Here is a 21298-nt window from a genome sequence, read left to right as displayed (position 1 = left end):
AAACTGTGACTAACCTTGACTTTAATGTATGGTCTAAAAGTGGGAATGTGAGCAAGAATAACCTAGCAGCCAGTCGGAAGGACAGCCTTCTGTTGAGGGACAGAGAGAGCTATTTAAACCCTGCTGGGCTTCCCTTGTTTACTTGAGCACAATTCCTGAACTTAGTTCTCAAAATTCCAATACCAATGAAATGTTCCCTTTTCTTATACTTTTAAAGTATGTTTTCTTTGGGAAATTTGAAACTCCAATACTGACACATTGACTTGTAAATACAGTATTACCTAACACGATTGCTTCCTCAACGTCATGACAGAATGAATGATTATTTCCACAAAGATTTTTCTCTGTTGTTTTTCTCAAAGTATATTATGAAAAGACTTTACAATAGAATAGAACACAAAGCAAATTTTCTCCAATACCGTATCAGCAACTAACTTTTTAAAGAGTATCAATTACATTTCCATTTATATGTATTCCATACCTTCACTTTCTCCTGTGTGTTAACATTACACTGGGTATAATTTGTCCATGTTCGGTTGCTTTCTGGATGTCTAAACCAGTTTCCATCTTGGTCACAGATCTTTGTAACTTTTTCTTTAAAATTAAAAAGGAAAGAAGAAAATGGTAACTTAGTTAACTTAGGGTTTATTTAATATCAAGCAGATCTATATATACATTTCTGCATTTACCTGATGGGTCGAAGTCTTGAAAGTAATCAGGGCAGTGCTGTATTGACTCAGTTCCCGCAGCAACATCATTCCAGCATAACCACCCATCCCAGGTTCTGTTGCAGTAAATGCCTGAAGGGGAGAGTAAACATCAGTGATTACTAGTCCCTCTAGTAATAATACCTGAAGATGTAAAGTCTTACTGGTGGGTTCATACTGACGTGAAATACAGACCACCGACTGAAAATGAAGACATCTTATAAAAGCTATAGCTATTACTTAAATTTTTCACCAAGTATTATTGGAATAACTGCAAAATTCAATTTAGAAATATCTATAAGAGTATATTTAAAAGTTTAACTTTAATTTCAATTCTCAAAGGTAGCCATTCATTCAATAAATCAAACAGTCTTTGCTGGTTGTCCTTAACCATAAAGGTAGTAGTTAGTGTCCCTACGCTTAAAATTTTTAAAAAATATGGGAATTTAGAAAATGTGTTATCTTAGAAAATGTGTTATCTTAGGAATTGTGTTCTTAGGGCAAGGTGTTAGTATTTTCTGGAAAAAAAATGGACACTCCAACATTTCCCATTTCACTACATTGACCCTAACAGGTATTTAAACCCCTCTACCAAATTCTAGCTCTTACTTGTCTTCCTTTACTTTTCAAAACACAGTGTTTAACATTCTCACAGTTTCCTTTTACCAACCTGAAGAGAAAGTACCTCTCTTACATGAAAAAATATAAATTTTTTTAAAGGCATAGAGAAATAAAATGACCAGTGTTCCAATGTTGTAACAGTCTATAATCAAAGAAAATAATTTTCCACCTTGTCAGGCAAGCATCTGCCTGACTGTTGTATGAGATGTTTATTATTTATAACAGATTTGTGCCACAATCTCAGAATCAATCTAACCTTCATGGGAGTAGGAAAATTCTACTGGCCTGAAACTATAAATAATTCTAATTAAAAAAAGAACTCAGATCATCTCAGTTTTTTCCTCCTGTGATTTTTCAAACACTTACTTAAATAGTCTGCATTCATATATTACTAAATAAAATGTATATTGTGGCCTATCAGAGAAGAATTCCCTGATAGAAAGCATCTCAAAGAAGTCCTTATCACTGGTCCAAAAGATTCTATCTAATTAATGACAACACTGGCAGTATGATAGATTGGAAGTTCAGAAACTTTCAAACTGTGTTGTATGGCATTTGAGCAAGACAGGAATAGGTATTCCATTAAAAGAGTTTCTATGGTGAAAAGATTTGCGGGGTGCCTGGGTGGCTCAGTCAGTTAAGCGTCTGCCTTCGGCTCAGGTCATGATCCCAGGGTCCTGGGATCGAGCCCCACATTGGGCTCCCTGCTCAATTGGAAGCCTGCTTCTCCCTCTCCCAACCCTCCTGCTTGGGTTCCCTCTTGCGCTGTGTCTCTCTGTCAAATAAATAAATAAAATCTTAAAAAAAAAATTAGGGAAGCACAAAGTTAAAATAACGACATTCTTTATTGCAAGACTTTCTAGATTATTTAAAATCATAAAGTCTGTTATGAGGCTCCAACAGGAAGATTGATTATGCAGTGATTCTAAAATTATTTTATCACAAAATTATCTCATAAAGATATTCCTGTTGTTTGACAATTAGATTTGAAGACTATTTTTACATATATCTACATGATCTGGAAGGGTTTAATTCAATCATTTTAAGCTTATAACACTTAGATTTTAATGGAATAAAGTGAGAAGCCAGATGGATTAACACAGAATTTGTATACAATTCATGTACTTGATAATTTAGCCCCTATTGACATAATATCAGATAGTTTGTCATTGTCTGTATATTTCAAAGATATTTTTAACTGAATAAATTCCTCATAATAAAAATGTTTGGATAGATATATGTAAATACTTCTCAAAAGATAAGCACATTATATTGTTCAGTAGATTCTTCATTAAGAAGAATTGTTCATTAAGATTCTAAAAGTTGCCCAGTGTGGAAAAATCACTTTTTTCCTCACAAGCAAGTTAATTTTGTCCGTTATAAATATTAATAATACCCTACTTTTAACATTTTGTTTATATAAGAAACATTATATATTATACCATCCAATATTTTTCCAAAAATTTTAGGATCTTTGTTTCCACTGATAATTTATAAATATCAAGTCTTTACATTTTGCTATGTTTTGTTGTGAGTTTTGCATTTTCTATTTTGAAGATATACCCTGTCTTTAGTGTTGCCAGATAAAATACAGGGCCTGGTTTTGGTTTTGATTTTTGATTTTGCTTTTGTTAAATCTGGCAACTTTAATTGTGCTACTCATCTGTGTATCTTCAGAATCAAGGCAGACATCTGGCATTTAGCAGTCTCTCAGTAATGTTACAAAAATATCTAAAGAATATCTTAATAGAAACAGAAGCACTTAGACTTCATTAGCATTGCTACTAAATGTATTATGCAAAGCACATTATACAAAAAAATTATAATTTTGTTGTGCAAACTCCTATCAAGCAGCTTGTGAAAAAAAGAAATACAAATTACATAAACTGAAGATCAACAGCCACCAATTTAATTCAAGACACACATTTGATATTTTAAGTATCTTTGTACCATAAAAAATGTTACTAAAAATATTCCTGTTACACATACTTTATTAGAATTTTTTAAAAGAAGCAAGATAAGTTATGTCATAAAATGCTCAAATATAATTAAGAATGCACACGTCAGGAAAGCTAACAACTAACCCATTTTTTTATAATCTTAAGTATTTTATTTTCTTAATTTTTTATTGTTATGTTAATCACCATACATTACATCATTAGCTTTTGATGTAGTGTTCCATGATTCATTGTTTGTGCATAACACCCAGTGCTCCACGCAGAATGCGCCCTCTTTAATACCCATCACCAGGCTAACCCATCCCCCCACCCTCCTCCCGTCTAGAACCCTCAGTTTGTTTTTCAGAGTCCATCGTCTCTCATTAACCCATTTTTAGTAATGGACCTAAGGAACCCATAAATGATGTAATGGAGTAGTTTTCTTTTAAAAATATATCAAATGCATTTAAAATTAAGAAGTCATGTTTACCTTCTGTTTGTTGAATAGGGTCTTGCATAATTTTTTGGTAACATTCATATTGAGCCGTCATGATTTTATTTCTAGTATAGACACCCAACTGACTTAAGCCTTCAATGTTCTCTTCTGATTCTGCTATGTCAAGAATCTAAGGGATTAAAAAAAAAAAAGAAACAACTTCAGAATTGTGAGAATGTCCGTCAGAGGCATTCTGTCACAGTGGGAAACAGTCACTGCAATGATATGCTACATGGTCATTTGGCTCTGGTGGGGGAAATCCCTGATCTGAAGTGTTTGCCAATTTTCATGGTTTAAATATCCCCACCGTGGGGGCACGTGGGTGGCTCAGTCGGTTAAGTGTCTGCCTTCGGCTCGGGTCATGATCCCAGGGTCCTGGGACTGAGCCCCGCCTCGGGCTCCCTGCTCGGCGGGGAGTCTGCTTCTCCCTCTGCCCCTCCCCCTGCTTCTGTTCCCTCTCTCATTGTCTCTGTCAAACAAATAAATTTCTTTAAAAATAAATAAATAAATAAATAAATAAATAAATAAATAAATAAATAAATATCCCCGCCATGTTTAATTTCAAGTGCCCCCAAACAGCTGCCAATGGCAGCTCTGGGAAGTGTAGTCTATAGACAGTTCTCAGAAGTCTGTGGGAGCTGGCTCGACATGTGTTCTGGAATACACACAGGGCTGTACTCAAAGTCCACCTCTACTTTTTCACCTGCTCTGTGAATATAGGCAAGATATTTAATCCTCTGCTTTCTTATTGTAAAATGGGGTAAAATAGTATCAAGATAACAGAGGGGAAGTATCTGACGCATGGCAAATATTCAAAATTGTCGTCATTTTTATCACCATATTTTGATAATCACAATATTGAGAATATTCATTTATGGTGTGGGTAAATGGAATTTTCATTGAACGCACATCAATAAATGTTTTTGGACAAGCTATATATTTATGATCTTCCAGTTTAGTAGCACTATTTTAAGCTTCACTTCAGTTTTAATATCTATATGACTTTTTGTTTTGTAACACGAAGCTGTATAACCTCTCTTCAACCTTATTTCTTCTTCACTTTTCCATTATTTCTATTATTTTCCATAAGGAGTAATTTTCTTTTATTTTGTCCCCTTATTCTTTTTTTAAAATTTAAATTCAATTAGCCAACATATAAGTACATCTTTAGTTTTTGATGTAGTGTTGATTCATTAGTTGCATATAACACCCAGTGCTCATCATATCATATGCCCTCCTTAATGACCATCACCCAGTTGCCCTATCCCCCCCACCCACCTCCCCTCCAGCAACCCTTAGTTTCTTTCCCAAAGTCAAAAGTCTCTCATGGTTTGTCTCCCTCTCTGATTTCTTCCCATTCAGTTTTCCCTCCCTTCCCCTATGATCCTCTGCTATTTCTTATATTCCACATATGAGTGAAACCATATGATAATTGTCTGTCTCTGACTTATTTCACTCAGCATAATACCCTTGCGTTCCATCCACGTTGATGTAAATGGTGGGTATTCATCCTTTCTGATGGCTGAGTCATATTCCATTGTATATATGAACCACATCTTCTTTATCCATTTTTCTGCTGAAGGACATCTTGGCTCCTTCTACAGTTTGGCTATTGCAGACATTGCTGCCATGAACATTGAGGTGCAGGTGCCCCTTCTTTTCACTACATCTGTGCCTTTGGGGTAAATACCCAGGAGTACAATTGCTGGGTCATAGGGTAGCTCTGTTTTTAAATTTTTGAGGAACCTCCGTACTGTTTTCCAAAGTGGCTGCACCAACTTGCATTCCCACCAACAGTGTAAGAGGGTTCCCCTTTCTCCACAACCTCGCCAACATTTGTTATTTCCTGTCTTGTTCATTTTAGCCGTTCTAACTGGTATAAGGTGGTATCTCATTGTGGTTTTGATTTGTATTTCCCTTGTCCCCTTATTCTTGATTCTCTGTTCTCTAGCCCAAACTTGTATTTAATAAAGTCTAAATAGTAATATTCCCTCAGTGTGTGGCACCACTCAATTTCACTATAGCCTGCCCACCATTTAACACTCACCCTCTCTCTCATTCTTTGATTAGTTTTAATTTCCTAATAAAGATTTATGAAGCAGTTGTGCTGCAATAAATGTAAATTTACAGCATCAAGAAAATTAGTATTTTTCTCCTGTTCTCAGGAAGTTTATAGAATTGCATAAAACCAATATCATTTTTATTCTTAAAAACTCAGATTTGCACACTGTCTGGATGAATTCAAGAAAAATGGTCACAATCCTTAAATTACAATACTCAGATTGGTAATCTGATACAGAATTACCTGCAGGCAACCAGAGTTGGCAGGTGCAGCTCATTGGCACGCTCAGTGGAGGAAGCGAGCTGTAGAAACAGGAGTCCTGCTTCTTGAATTCTAGTCTATTTACCTAAGATAACATCTAAGAAGCTCAGGATTTGGACTGCTCCTAGACTGGAGAATGTTTTCAAATACAAATGCTGACAGGAATGTAGTCTTGCTTTTTTTTCCATCTAGGTTTTCTATATTTTTCTTGAGTTTCTTTGTTTGAATCTTTTTATGCTTGAAAACACCACAGGAAGATTATTTGCTGGCACAGAATTAGATGAGATTACATCTCCCAGTTTCTAATACATATAATGAGATAAGAGTACCGTCACTCTTTTCATGTGGGACAGAGAAAAATGTGAACAAGATATATCTGTAAATAAAGATAACATGATATGTATAAGGAACACGACCCCTCCAGTACAGCAATAGGCTTGTATTCATCCTTAGTCTACCTTCCACCTTCAGCCTCACATTCCCCGCACGTGCATGCAGGGGCATGCATGAGTGCACACACTCACAGACACACCTGCCCCAAGCTTAGTATCAATGCCTGTCAGAAAACAGACACTTAATACTTATTTGAATGAATGGGTAAGGAAATTAATTTAAAACAGTGCTTGGTTTCAATTAATACAAACCAATCAGTTGGCAGAATGAGAGAAAAACCAACAGGTTGGAATCTGCTTTTTAAATAGATCTAACTCAGAATCAACAGGTCTGGCTGAAAATATTTAATCTACTAGGTATAACTACAATACAGAGCCATTTCATTTTTCTTTCAAACTGATAATTACCTTTCTCTGGTGTCTTTTACATTTTATCATTGACCTTCCTCACTCTGTCATCCCACCCCCACTGCGACTGCCTCACCATCCTATAGTGCCTCCCATTGACTAAAACCTGAAAGTGTACGCTAAAAGGTAATAAAATATTGCTTTGTGGATTAAAAATGTACTTAATTTATGCATCAAATAACTGCATGTCATTCTGTTGTTATTAACCCTTATTAATTATAGGTTTATTGGAAGTTAAAACAAATAATCATAAATAGAGAGTTTTATTAGAGGAATTTATGCTTACCATAAAAAAAGGCAAGATTAGCCGTAAATACAGGATGCACTTTTTCTCCATCATTGAACCCAAAATGAAATATGCTATACAATATAAATCAAACTGCAAAGAAAATGAAATAAATATAATTAATCAATATTTATGAAATATAGATGGTACTCAATGGTAAATTTTTAAAAACTATACAATAATTTTGCTTTAAGGATTTGATTAATAGTTTTATGTATTGCAAATGTTAAGAACATTGGATGCTTGGGTGGCTCAGTCAGTTAAGCATCTGCCTTTGGCTCAGGTCGTGATCCCAAGGTCCTGGGATCCAGCCTCTCAGCGGGAGTTTGCTTCTCCCTCTCCTTCTGCCCCTCCCCCTGCTTGTATTCTCTCTCTCTCTCAAATAAATAAATAAAATCTTTAAAAAAATGTTAAGAGCATTATGGCTTAAAGTACTAAAGAGCCTAAATACATTTTAGTCTTACAAACAGGAAAGCTTCTTACATATATATTTTTAAGTAATAAGAAAACATCTTGCTTTCTTTGCCTTTACCAAAATTGGAATAAAATGATTAAAGTATCAAAATAAAGAGCTTCACAAGGACATACAAGCACAAATTTTGATAGTATATTTTCCTATAAAGCTCACCTTTATTTCCTATAAACATGAATCTCATTTTTAATTTTCTGACTCTTCAATAATTTAAGGGGGAAAATTGTTCTCAGGCCAGTATCTTAAGAATCAACAACCATATGTCATAAAAATGGCCTTATAATTTAATAAAAATTCATCATTTAATCAGGAGATAAGAGATTCCCTAAGTCATCTGTTATTAAAATAAAGTTACAGGACATGGCCAATACCACATAAAGTATTTCTGTTAAATATTTCTGAAGGTAGATACAATTCTGAGCTAATGAAAATGGCCTCTAAAACAATACCCCTAACTTCTTAATTCTTAGAGACAAACATTGCTGGACTTGCTTACTCACTATAAGGCCAATGAGCAACCTACTCTGACAGCATTTTTATGAGATATAAATTATCATGGTATAGTCATAATGTATTTACTTAACTGAATGTGTAAGAAGTATTTTTCAAGGCAAGGGAGATTTTAAAAATCCGATCAATAGATATTTGCCAGAAAACTATGAACTTAGATTTAATTTTGTTAAGAAAGTTGTCATGATTTTTGTTATAGGGCCAATATTAGGGGCAAAGAATTATAAAAGCCATTTCCACATATTATACTTATTATTTTTATTATTACATGCAACGAGAGCACACCAATTTCTAGAACATAGAATCTGTATCATTGCTTGCCCTCACCAATGACTCACCCAGACACAGCTTTTCTTTTTAACTGTAGCAATCTTCAAATAATGTTTTCTCTTGTATCAACTGGGTTTTTATTATTAGTTGATCTAAAAAATATATATAACCAAAAAATCAGTAAAATTAATACAAAAAATGTATTAATTTTAGATATTAAAGAACATGTAACAGAAGGAAAACAATGAATCAGAGTTTTTGCAGTTTAGTAATTAATGCATTGATATTTTAGTTTTTATTACATTTTACCACGAGAAAATTTAATTTTCCAATACTCACATACACAATTGTCTCCAGACTCAAATCACATTTTCCCTCGGATCATATTGGACGTTGTCTTGAAGAATTTCTTAAATCCAAGGGTCATGACCTGAAATGTTGATTGAGGTAATAATTTAATGTTATTTCAATGAGCCAACAAAATTTCCATGGTAAATTGAAATTTTCAAAGAAAATACCACTATTAAAATATTTTTATTAAGCTATTCCAATCTTTAAAAATCTCTTTTGCTTACAATACTTGAATTTTTTCACAAATATTTGTTGTTTTCCATTATTTGGGGAAACTTAAATTAATTTCCATTCATCCAAGATGGTTAAGATATTGAAATTTTAAACTACAGTTTAATTTTCCTTAAAATGACTTTTTTAAATAACGTCTTTGAGTGTGTTAATAGTCTTAGTTACACATATCCATTCTCAAAGCCAGAAAACATATCTGATTGATCCATGTATCTTTGGTTACTGGCAGTTAACTTACATTGGCTGTATAAATGAATGAGTAAATGAATGAAAAAAAATAAACCAATAAACTACTTTAGGATTTTAAACTTACAATCAAGAAAAAATAATCATAACTATTAAACAACTGCCCTTTCTTCTCTTTGAAGGCTTTGATAGTGTTGTAATCTACACTGACAATGAAAATTGGAAAAGAAAAGTTCTTATACCAGCAATTTTACTTTCTTAAAAAAATAATGTCCTGAAAAATATTTATTTTTCAAGTTCTGTGGTTGTTTGGGTATTGAATAAACAATAGTTTACTGACTTTGGAAGTCTTTATAAAGGTTAAGCCAAACTTAAAGCATTGGTAGTTCACATTTCTTTGTACTAAATATACAAATAAGAATGTAAAGAAATATTATTCTATTTGGAAATCAGATAGGTTTTTTTATGCAACAATGCTTTGATGATTTACACATGAGTCAGGATTAAACTAACTATAATATGTACCTGGGCTCAAAAACTGAAGGGAAAAGTCCTTCAAAAACATGTTTGGAGTTTTGCCAAACCCAGTATATTTGAAAAACATTTCACCCAACACTAGCAGTTGTTTGTGTTGCTTATCTAATCAGAGGCTTTAAAATCAGAGTTCCAAAAAGTATGTTAGTGAAATACCTTTTAGTGTTTACTAGATTATCCTGGCACCTGCAATTTAAGAAGACTTTATTCATTTCACTAAATACCAATGCAAATAATTCCACTTTTATAACTTCCTGCTTTACCCTATTTCTTAGTGATCTGGAAAATGTGTTACTAGTAACAAGGTTGTTTTTTGCACTGTGTAAACTTGTAGCACTCCTAATCAAGCGGCGGGTCTATAGCCCTGGTTTTATCAAGGATGCAGCAGCAAGTTTGGGTGGCAGTTTTTGAAACACCTGGTGGACACCTGTACTCTCCATGAAGTCTAACAATGACCATTTCAGGTGGTGATCTAAGTCATTTGAGTCATCCACCTGGAAAAGGACCTATCCAATTTTCTTGCCAGCAGACACATGTGGTGAGTGGTAGTTAGGTAGGAATCGCCACTTTCACCAAATGTTCTCAAGGTCAATAATGGAGGTGGTTCTTTGTATACTCCCTCTAATATGTTCATTCAGCAAGTCGTTCTCTTTTCTATATTTAGCTTATTCCAAATTTATCTTTGCTAAAATACATTCGATATTAACTGACTAAAGCTGTTAGGTAAATCATTGTAAATCTGTTTCAGATCTTGTTAAATTATTTACTGACAAATGAGTTGCATGGTGCCTTGTGAGATACAGTAGTTTCCATAATTCTAAAGAGAGATAAAATACGCAATGAAGGGTCAAGTTAAATTACTAAATCTGCCAGTGGGTTTTTCCGAGTATCCTTAGGTTTGTTTAGTAGGAAAAGGGCTTATTCAAAACTAAGAAAGCTCTAATTTAAACTCTTAAGTGAATTTGTAATCATAATGGTACTAATAGTAGTTACTGGCATTTTCTCTAACTGCTAGCCTCATGGATCCTATCAGTACTGTTTTATTTTCACTTTTCAAAATTATACAAAGTGGAAGATTTGGTTCTACTACTAGAAACAAAATAATTTTATTTACGGTACACATGGAATAAAAAAAAGTAGCTTATTTCTAAATAGTCGTCATTCTTCTTGTGCAAAGAATCACCAACATAAAGTAAAAATGATTTATTTCATCACAGAAAGAACTTTGAAGATGAAGAATGTTGTAAAACCTCAAAGAACTTTTGAAATATAGCTTCCTAGTCACTCAGGACTTTATGTAATCTCATTCTGGTTTCATCTCCTAAAATAACCATTGATCTCTACCACAAAACACTTTTCATAGAGCTACATTTCCAAGAACAAAACTTTTAACCAATCTTTTTTGCCTTCTTCAGTGTAAAAGCATGATTTATTCTGCATTAAAAAAATTATAAATCAGTGTGACCTAATCAATACTATCAGAACACAAAAACCTAAATCCTGTAAATGCATAGCAGTGCCTTGCAAACCTGCTTCTTATTTTCTCAAAATTTTATTATTCCTGTACACACTTTTCATTAATGTGTTTTTCTTTATAACAGTTCTTAGTTTTAGTTGTTACCTAACCCTGAAACTAAAAGTATATGTTTGTGCCACGATTAAGGAAAAAAAAAAACTTTTAACTTCTACTCCTCCATTTCCAAAGTATCTTGGATTTCTATGGGCCCTATGCCATATTCTCTTCTCCCCTTACTTATCCAGTCACTATAAAGTGGGCTAACAGAAGCATTTCCCATACATACCTCATTTACCATGAAGTGTCCTGAACTTTTGTATGAGCAAAGTGAGGACTTTCTATTTAGTACATGCCTTTCCCTTGTGGCAAATTCAACATGTTACATTTCTTTTTTTGTAATTTGAATTCAGTTAATTAACATATAATGTATCACCCAGTGGCCCCATCCCCTCCAACAACCCTCAGTTTGTTTCCTATGATTAAGAGTCTCTTATGCTTTGTCTCATGCTACATTTCTCAATCAAAACAGGGAATAAGCACTCTTCTCCAAACTCAGTTTTTCACACTTGGATGGCAAATGGAAACTTCTTTCTGTCATTCTACACTGTGTAGAAGAGATTGTGCCACTGAGTAAAAATGTCAAAGTACAAGATCCCAGTTACCTCTTATTTTCTCCTCACTGCTTTTTTTTTTTTTTGTCAAAATCCTAAGTCTTTCTGCTAGAATTATTCTTACAAATTACTGTCTTTACTTCCAATAAAATCTTTAAGAAATACATGCCAGGTGGGGCGCCTGGGTGGTTCAGTCGGTTGGATGTCTGCCTTCGGCTCAGGTCATGAGCCCAGGGTCCTGGGATCGAGCCCCACATTGGGCTTTCTGCCCAGTGGGGAGTCTGCTTCTCCCTCTCCCTCTGCCCCTCGCCTCCCCACTTGTTCTCTCTCAAATAAATAAATAAAATCTTTAAAAAAAAAAAAAGAAATACATGCCAGGATAAGGTTTTAACTCCCTACCCCCATCCTGGCCTGGAATGTCCTTAACACTTTTAATACAAGAAGCAGTAAAAAAAATTAAAATATAAGGACTTCTTCTTCCTAAATATCTGTCTGATGTAAGAAACTCAAATATAAGTTGTTGTTGTTTTTTTTAAATAACATCACTTGGGGCTTCCATAATTTTTGAGACTATTGAATGAACAGGTACCAAATCTCTATTGTGGCATAAACCAGTGTTCCTCAAATTGTGGGTTCATGGATCACTGGCTTCAGAATCACTACTAGAACTTGCTGAACATGTTAGAATGTCTAGGCTCCACCACAGACCCTCTGAATCATAATCTTTGGGAGAAGAACTAGGAATCTGACTTCAAGGAAATTCTTGGCCTATTAAATTTTGTGAAACACGACATAATACAACAGCCTAACAGGACCATGCTGAAACCTGGACACACTTCCTCTGTCTCTAGGTACTGCCAGACTATTTTATTTTATATTTTTAAAGACTTATTCATTTATTTATTTATTTGAGAGAGGTGGGGAGGGGCAGAGGGAGAGGGAGAGCGAGAATCCTTAAGCAGACTCCCGGCTGAATGCAGAGCCTGAACACAGGGCTAGATCCCAGGACTCTGATGTGAAATCAGGAGCTGGTTGCTTAACTGACTGAGCCAGCCAGTGCCCACTGCCAGACTATTTTAAAAATAACTACTAAGGGGGCACCTGCCTGGCTCAGTTGGAGGAGCCTGTGATTCTTGATCTCAAAGTCATAAGTTCAAGCCCCGTGGGGCGCCGGGGTGGCTCAGTCAGTTAAGTGGCTGCCTTCAGCTCTGGTCCTGATCCCTCTGACAGAGCCCCGTGTCAGGCTCCCTGCTCAGCAGAGAGGCTGTTTCTCCCTCTCCCTCTGCCTGCCTCTCTGCCTACCTGTGCTCTCTCTCTCTATCTCTCTGTCAAATAAATAAATAAAATCTTTAAAAAAAAAAGTAAGTTCAAGCCCCACGTTGGAAGTAGAGCTTACTTCAAAAAATAAATAAATAATAATAATGACTATCAAGTATAAATCAAGCAAATATTCTACCGTGTTCCCAGGCACAAGAAATGTCTCAGAACTCCCAGAGCAAATTATTCAAATATCTATTTTAAAATGTATCCTGTAATGTTGTAATTATTTTTGTGTGTATCTGTTTATCACCCCTGCACACAATCACACTAGATTGTGAACACAGTAAAAATAGGACATGCATTGTATCTACCTCTGTAACTCCAAACCCGAGGCATAAAGAGAATAAATCGAAATTGCATTTTGAATGGATTACTTACAAAATGAAGTTAATTAAGTTGAAAAAACTGGTGTTTGAGGGTGCTCTTAGCCCTATGAAGCACATTAGAATTTCTGACACCTTAAAAAAAAAATCATTGACTAGATTTTACTCTAGGAAATTTGGATTCAGTTTATCATTTGGGGCCTAGGGATAAGCATTTTTTTCCAAGTTTCTAAGGTGATTCTAGTATATAGCTAAAGTTGAGAAGCAGTGGTACAGATAAAAGAATTCTGTGGTAGGTGGAATAATAAGCCCCCAAGTATTTCCATGACCTAATCTCCAGAATCTGTCATTTCAAGATTATGGACCTTAAAAGTAGGAAGATTATCCTAGCTTACCATGAAGTATTCTAGTAGGCTAAACTAATCATTTGAGCCCTTCAAAGTAGAAGAGGAAGGTTGAATAGTCAACCACAGAGATGCCACAGAAGAAAAGGAAGCAGAAGAGATATGGCACAGTTAACAGCTTTATGAGGGAGCCCACGTCCAAGGATCAGAAAGAAGCCTCTAGGAGATAAAGGTGGCTCTTAAATTAATAGCCAGCAAGGAAATGGGGACCCCAGCTCTACAATCTCAAGGAATTGAATTCTGCCAACAACAGGAATGAATCAGGAAGTAAATTCTCTCCCAGAGCCTCCAGAACAGAATTCCTTGATTTTGGCCTTGTAAGACTTGAAATAGAGAAACTAGCCAAGCCCACAGGACTCCTGACCTATAGAGCTGTGACACAATAAATCTGTGTTGTTTTAAGCTACTACATATGTGGCAATTTGTTATAGCCGTAAAAGAAAATTAACTGCAAATCTTCACCTGATCAAAAATTACATTTTCCCATCAAATGTAAGTGGTAACTTTTTGCTTCACAACTGGCCAGTCATTCCTCCTAACTTTAGAACACATTTATCATAGTGCAAGGCAATCACTTTAGCTGAATTTCTTCCAGATGTTCCTAAATTGTTAGGTGATTTTAGGAAATCATTTCAACTCTTTTCTGCTTGGCTTACCCAACTAGAAAATGCGCACTTAATCTTTAGCTCCCTTTTCTATATTGCAGACTTATTGAAAGATATGTGCTGGAGTCAGAGAGGCATAGCTTCAAACTCCAGTTCTTACAACACTTAAACTCACTATTTCCTGACAAGGAAAGGAGTACAAATAGTGGCTTGATCAATGTTGCTTAGAATTTTTATCATAATTAATCTTGTCAGGTTCTTTTAAGTGTTAAATTACATAATAGATATAAAGAACTTATAATAAACACCCAATAAGCATTAGCTATTGCTATTATCTTTATTGTTCTATAATTTTAATTAGTTATGGCAGTATTAATCTCATATCTCATACCTATCTTGGCCAAGGGCATACAGATGCTTAGGGCTGACCCTAAGCTAAGAACTCGGATTCTCCAACTCTAAATCTGAAGCCCTTTGCCCAAACTCTACTGACTCGGAGAACTGAGCCATTTTTTGGATAATTAGGATTTAGAAAGTGGTCCTGGATACATTTCTGTTTTGCTTTTTCAGTTATTTTGCCTAACCATCCAATTTTCACATTTCATTTCACTTTCATTTATCAAACACATTTTTATTTTTTCTCACACAATTTCTTCTTTTGATTCCTTGTCTTAGTAAAGTCAGGATATTTTACTTTTTTTAAACTTATATTAGTAAGTTTCACAACTCAGACTTGCCATTCTGGTAAGGTACCAAGATAAAAACCACATGCACTTTAATTTAAGAAATACTTCTGGAAATTCGATTAGTCATCTTACCCTATTTATTGAGCATCTACTTTCACCTAGTTGTGTAGGGAGATGTAAGTGAATATAAGTTAAGTTTCCTCAACAAAAATATTTATCAAGTTAGAGAACAGTAATCTTATTTTAGTGGCTTAGTTCATTACTTTTAAATAGAGTCCATAGGACTCATTCGTAAGGTTCTAAAGAGGGAGGATTTCACCAACATTTAAGATAGGAAGTTAGTCCTGGTGCTCAGTCAATATGCTGTCATTCAGTGAGCTTGAGCAAGTTACATACCTTCCCAGGTATCTCATTTGTAAAATGAAAGAGTAGAATAAGTTTATTTAAGCCTTGGGTAAATGTTCAAAATTTATGTAAAAGACAGGAGGAACAGTTTTGTTCAAACTAACTCAAATCCAAAATATCCTTGAAACCAAGCCTCTCGGACACAGTTTTTTCTGGCTCAGGAAGACTTTCCCTAGGTTTCTTCCTTCTAATTGCCCAAAGGAGTTTGAGTTTGAATCTAAGACAGTGGAACGTAGACCCATGATTTTTTCTTTTGCTACATGAGAATTCAAGGAAAATGTATCTAGATCAAAAGAAATCACATCTTGATTTCACCTCTTCATATACTGCCTCTTTTTAGAGCTATTCTTATTTTTGAAAGGCTGTTTGGGGTAAGTCTAGTTCTCTCTTCTCCACTGCAGAAAACTGAAATTAGAAAAGCAAACATACTTCTTCATAAGGCCCCTTGCCAGACTTCTACAGAATGGGATCTAATTAATTCATCTAAGCCAAGATATACTTATTGTCATCAATAAGCCTAAATGCTCCTGGAACTGGAAGCCAGCGATTTATGAATTTGGGAGACAATGGGTTTTTATCTCTTTTGCACTTAACAAAAAATGACAGGTAAAAAAATTTTAAATTATACAGCTCAGAAATTACAGGACATGTTAAGGAATGATTCAACAATGCATAAACTCAACAAGGTAATCAATGAAATAGCAAGAAAGATTATTACATTTAATTCATCAAAATCTTATGAATACCTAGTATATAAAAGCATTCTAATAGCCAATTTTAAAAAGTCAATAAAAACCTCCAGAAACTATTTTATTTTGAAGAGACATCAGTGTTTAACTGTAACTATTAAATTCCACATGCTAAGAAAATATATATTATAAATATTGCCCTACTGACCAATGATACAATTTTCCCTTTTCTAGGGAGATTATAAAATGAATAAAGTAACATCCACCTGATATTTAATAATTAGCCTAATAGAGGGACAACTGTGATAAGTAGAGACAGGAGTTGTACTGGTTACAAATTCTGATTTGAAAACCCAACTCAACCTCACACTTTCAAGTTAAACAACTTCTGTAAGAATAGCTGTCTCATTTGCAAAATAGCTCCTACACTAAAAGGCTATTGTGAAAATAAAATGAGATAATGTACATAGACTTTTTAGAACTCAGTAAAGTTAGCTATTATTGTTATTACTGTTATTTTTATTATATCACATTAAAATTTTTAGAAACATAAACAAGATTATACATGTTTTTAAATTATTTGCCACAATTTCTGTAGCATTATAAATGAAAATTTACCCTATATTTCAAGGGGTGGTCGTATGCATTGTGAGTTTATCTTCTTTAGAAATAATGTGTTTGGTTTTTATTATGTTATTTAAGCCAATTATGAAAATATCAAATAAAGTGAATGGTAACAAGTATATTCCCAAATATGATGTCCATTTAATTAACATAATTGTATATTTCCTAATATTGAACTTAAATAAACTAAAGCTCTAGCAAATTGTTTGTATACATCATAATCAAATAGTCACATCTTAAAGAATATAACATGCTAATCCAGCTAAAAACAAGATATAAAATCTCCCAAATTTGAGTTTAATTTTAGGTTGACCATAATAGCCTTTACTGATACTGTATTGGTACCACAAAAAAATATTGACTCTTTGCTTACTTGCTTATCTAATGAACATTCCAGGTTGAATAGCTGAATAGCCATTAAAGACAGATAAAATTGTGATTAAATTTGGGACTTCATTTTACACTCTGAAGTATGTACTCATGGGAATAATTTTCCCATTGTGGGCATGATTAGCCATTTTCCGGTGATTTTGGTCACCTTCTTTTTATTTGAAAGAGGCAAGTGGCCAAATCTCAGCCCAATTAGTAAAAGGTGGGAGGGAGACTGAAAAAAATGCTTTGTACTTGATGGAAACACTCTCCCTCCAGGAGATCTAATATGGAAAGAATTGCTTGCTCAATGAGCATAGAAACAAAACATATCTTTCCAGCTCTTTGGACTAAGAGCTTTACACCTATTTCCCTTTCATAAAGTCAAGAGTCAAATTCTACGTGAAAACATGTTTTCTCCAAAGGCAATAAAATCAGAAAACATATAATTCCCCTGGAATTTTAATTTAACACAATAGCTCATTATCAACACTGTATTTCTGTTATTTGGGGCTTTCAATTTTTCTAAAAAAATCAAAATTTATACAGTACCTCCTAGCATGTCTCAGCATTTGGGAAGCTGATGATACTGTCGATCCAGCACAATTTCCTTTTTTCCCTGATAAAATGAATCCCTCTTTCCAGCAGAGAATCTATCCCCTCTGGTTCAAATGAGTCTGTCCTCCTGGTCACAGAGGTAGGAAGTCACTAAAATCTGGTCAGATTAGCATAATCTTCTGATTCTGGTGTGTTTAGGCATGGAAACATGGTCAAGCTACACCATTAGTGTTCTCCCTAGGACTTTTCTATTAGTGTTATCAGGGAAGGTTTTCTCTTTCTGGGGGGTTGCAAAGCAAGTAGGAGAAGGTATATCCTAATGCATCTTGCTTACGATATGGAAAAAAATATTGTAAAATATGAAGTCAATTAGCTGAGAGTTAGGTGGAGATTGGTGGAGAATACGATGACATTATTAAAGCCTTTGAATCTGGCCACATCCAAAATAAGCTATAATAATGGACTTCCTCATCAATGTAGCCAGTAAGTTATATTTTATGCCTATACAGGATTGATTTGGAATTTTGTCTCCAAAACATTTGCAACCAAACCATTTCTAACATTTTTAGAAATGCTGGTGGAGTGGAAAGATTAATAAGAAGGTTCCATTTTGCATTTTGCCTAGCTTACAGAGCCTGAATGTTTTCAGGTTAGTGACTTTGCTAGGCCTTAGTTTCCTGACCTGTAAAATAAGATGACTTAGAGCTCTTCTCCATTTTGTAATCTAAATATCTACAAATTATTTTCCTTTTCACCAAAGCAAGATATCATTATTCATTCCCAAAGCCTATCGGAAGCCCAGCCAATAGGAGTTCAGAAGCTTTTCTCCCCAAGTATATCTATGAAGTGATTTTTTTTTTTTAAATCTGAAATAGATTTGGAAGTCTATGTTCTTGGATAGTCCACAACTAGTATGTGCCTACAGCAAGATATTTATATCTTGCTCAGAAAATAATGGGACACCTGGGTGGCTCAGTCAGTTAAGTGTCTGCCTTCAGCTCAGGTCCTGATCCCAGGGTCCTGGGATCGAGTCCCACATCAGTCTCCTAGCTCAGCAAGGAGCCTGCTTCTCCCTCAGCCTGCCGCTCCCCCTGCTTGTGCTCTCACTCACTCTCTGACAAATAAATAAATAAAAGCTTTACTAAAAATAAAAAATATATGCAACTCTTACATGAAAATGTATGAATAAATTTTTGTGACCTTGGGTTATGCAATGTGTTTTTAGATATAATACCAAAAGCACAAGTAACAAAGAAATAGATGTTGGACTACATCAATATTAGATATTTTTGTGATATAAATGATACTATCAAAAAATGAAGAAGCAAATCACAGATTAGGAGAAAATATTTAAAAGTCACATATTTGATAAAGGACTAATATCTAGAATATACAAATAACTTTTATTATTCAATAATAAAAAGAGGAACAACCCAATTAAAAAATGGGCAAAGGATCTGAATAGATATTTCTCTACATAAGACATACAAATGACCAACAAGTATGTGAAAAACATGTTCAACATCATTAGTTATAGGGAAGTGCAATTCAAAACCACAATGATACCACTTCATACCCACTAGGGTAGCTATAATAAAAAGGTGACAATTATAAGTATAGGAAAGATGTGGAGAAATTTTAACTTTTACATTGTTGGTGGGATTGTAAAGTGATGTAGCCACTTTGGAAAATAGTTTAACAGTTCTTCAAAATGTTAAACAGAATTACCATATATACATATATATATGACAGAAATGAAAACATATGTCCAAAAAAAACTTGTACATGAATATTCATAGCAGTATTATTTTTAATAGCTGAAAAGTGGTAACAATTCAAATATCCATCAACAAAATGTGATATATCCATACTATAGAATATTATCTGGCAATAAAAAGAAAGGAGTAGTAATACAACATGGATAAACCTTGTAAACATTACACTAAGTAAACAAAGCCAATCACAAAAGACACATATTGTATGATTCTATTTATATGAAGTGTCCAGCATAGGCAAATTTATAGAGACAGAGAACAGATTAGTGGTTTCATGGGGCTGAGGGAGAGTGATGATGGGGACTGATTGCTAATGAGTACAGGAATCCTTTCTAGGGTGATAAAAATATTCTAAAATTAAATTATGATGATAGTTGCACAATCCTGTGAGTATACTAAAATCATTGAACTATACACTAAATCAGCAGATTATCTAGCATGTGATTTGTAAGTTAATAAAGCTGTTTTTTAAAAAGTAAATGCAAGAGAAAAGGTATGTGTATATAAAGGAAGATTTGTGCTGAGCAGAACATCTAATTTCCTCTCTCTCCTTTGTCAAGAGATAATATTCACATTGTAAAACAAAACACCATGAGCAAAACCTGCCTAATTTACAGTGTATCCCATGGATGTAAACTCTGAATTATTCCTTCAATTGTGTTCCTTCAATTTGATGCATCAACTCTATTTTACATGTTTAGAACTCTTTTATTTGTAAGGAAAAGTACATTTTCCTTGAAATTTGCTTTTCAGCTCATACACAAAAATATTATATTTCCTTTGAGATAAAAATTTTAGTTTATACAAATAACCATTATACATAAGTGAGGCAAAAGCTATTGTGATAAACTTAGAAAATATTCCTTAGGTTTAAAGAATTGATAATTGTTTATCTCTTTTCTCCTGTCAGTAATTTCTTTTCTTTACATTTCTACAGTCTTATTTTATTTTTCTTACAGGGGTGGAAAACTTACAATTTATATACAAAAAGAAATTGTAGATATTTGTATTCCGCTTGTGACATATGGAAATTGTATTATTACAAACAATAACAAAGAAACAACAAATGGGAGTATTAGCAAGAAAAATTAAGGAACTTTAGTACATTCTTAGAAATTAACCCAAGTTAAAAAGCTTACATCCCAACTATTTCCCGTCTATGAAGTTGTTACTAGGTCAAAGAAAAGCGAAAGAAGGATGGAAAAGAGAGAGGGAGGAACAAAAGAAGAAGGTAGAGGGACGGAGGAAAGAGAAAGATCCATGGGTGTGTCTCAGGTAAATGCACACTTTATTTAAAATTAACCACATTTTCCATTATTTTTGTAAAGAAGCAAACAATGTTGATAATACTGAAAAAATTTTTTAAAGATTTTATTTATTTATTTGAGAGAGAGAGCGTGTCCCTGTGCAGGAGGCGGGGGAAGGGCAGAAGGAAAGGGAGGAGCTGACTCCCCACTGAGCAGGGAGCCCGACAGGGGGGCTCAATTCCAGGGCCCTGGGATCATGACCTGAGCCCAAGGCAGACACTTAACCAACTGAGCCACCCGGGCACCCTGGTAATCCTGAAATTTGTTCCTTTACAGGATCTCTTTTTCTTACAACCATTAAACATAGTTTCATCTTCATATTTTTTAATATATTCATTTATTTATTCATTCATTCAAACATTTATTTAGAACCCAATATATT

General features: G+C 34.3%; 1 protein-coding gene across 1 annotated transcript in view; it reads right to left on the bottom strand.

Moving 5' to 3' along the window:
• The window catches only part of CALCRL (calcitonin receptor like receptor), a 101938-nt gene that overhangs the window by 35836 nt on the left and 44804 nt on the right, over nt 1–21298 (bottom strand). The window contains exons 3-8 of the mRNA XM_028121223.2: nt 8762–8852; nt 8491–8574; nt 7171–7263; nt 3756–3891; nt 690–800; nt 482–594 (exon numbers count right to left, since the gene is read on the bottom strand). Of these exons, the coding sequence (XP_027977024.1) occupies nt 482–594; nt 690–800; nt 3756–3891; nt 7171–7224 (414 nt within the window). The 5' untranslated portion in view covers nt 7225–7263; nt 8491–8574; nt 8762–8852. The remainder of the gene's footprint in view (nt 1–481; nt 595–689; nt 801–3755; nt 3892–7170; nt 7264–8490; nt 8575–8761; nt 8853–21298) is intronic.

This window comes from Eumetopias jubatus, unplaced genomic scaffold (assembly GCF_037043125.1).
Source record: "Eumetopias jubatus isolate StellerSeaLion01/CBP00866 unplaced genomic scaffold, mEumJub1_p1.0 scaffold_3, whole genome shotgun sequence".
NCBI lineage: Eukaryota > Metazoa > Chordata > Mammalia > Carnivora > Otariidae > Eumetopias > Eumetopias jubatus.
The sequence above is the reverse complement of the archived record's forward strand: the minus strand, read 5'-3'. Positions and strand labels throughout refer to the sequence as shown.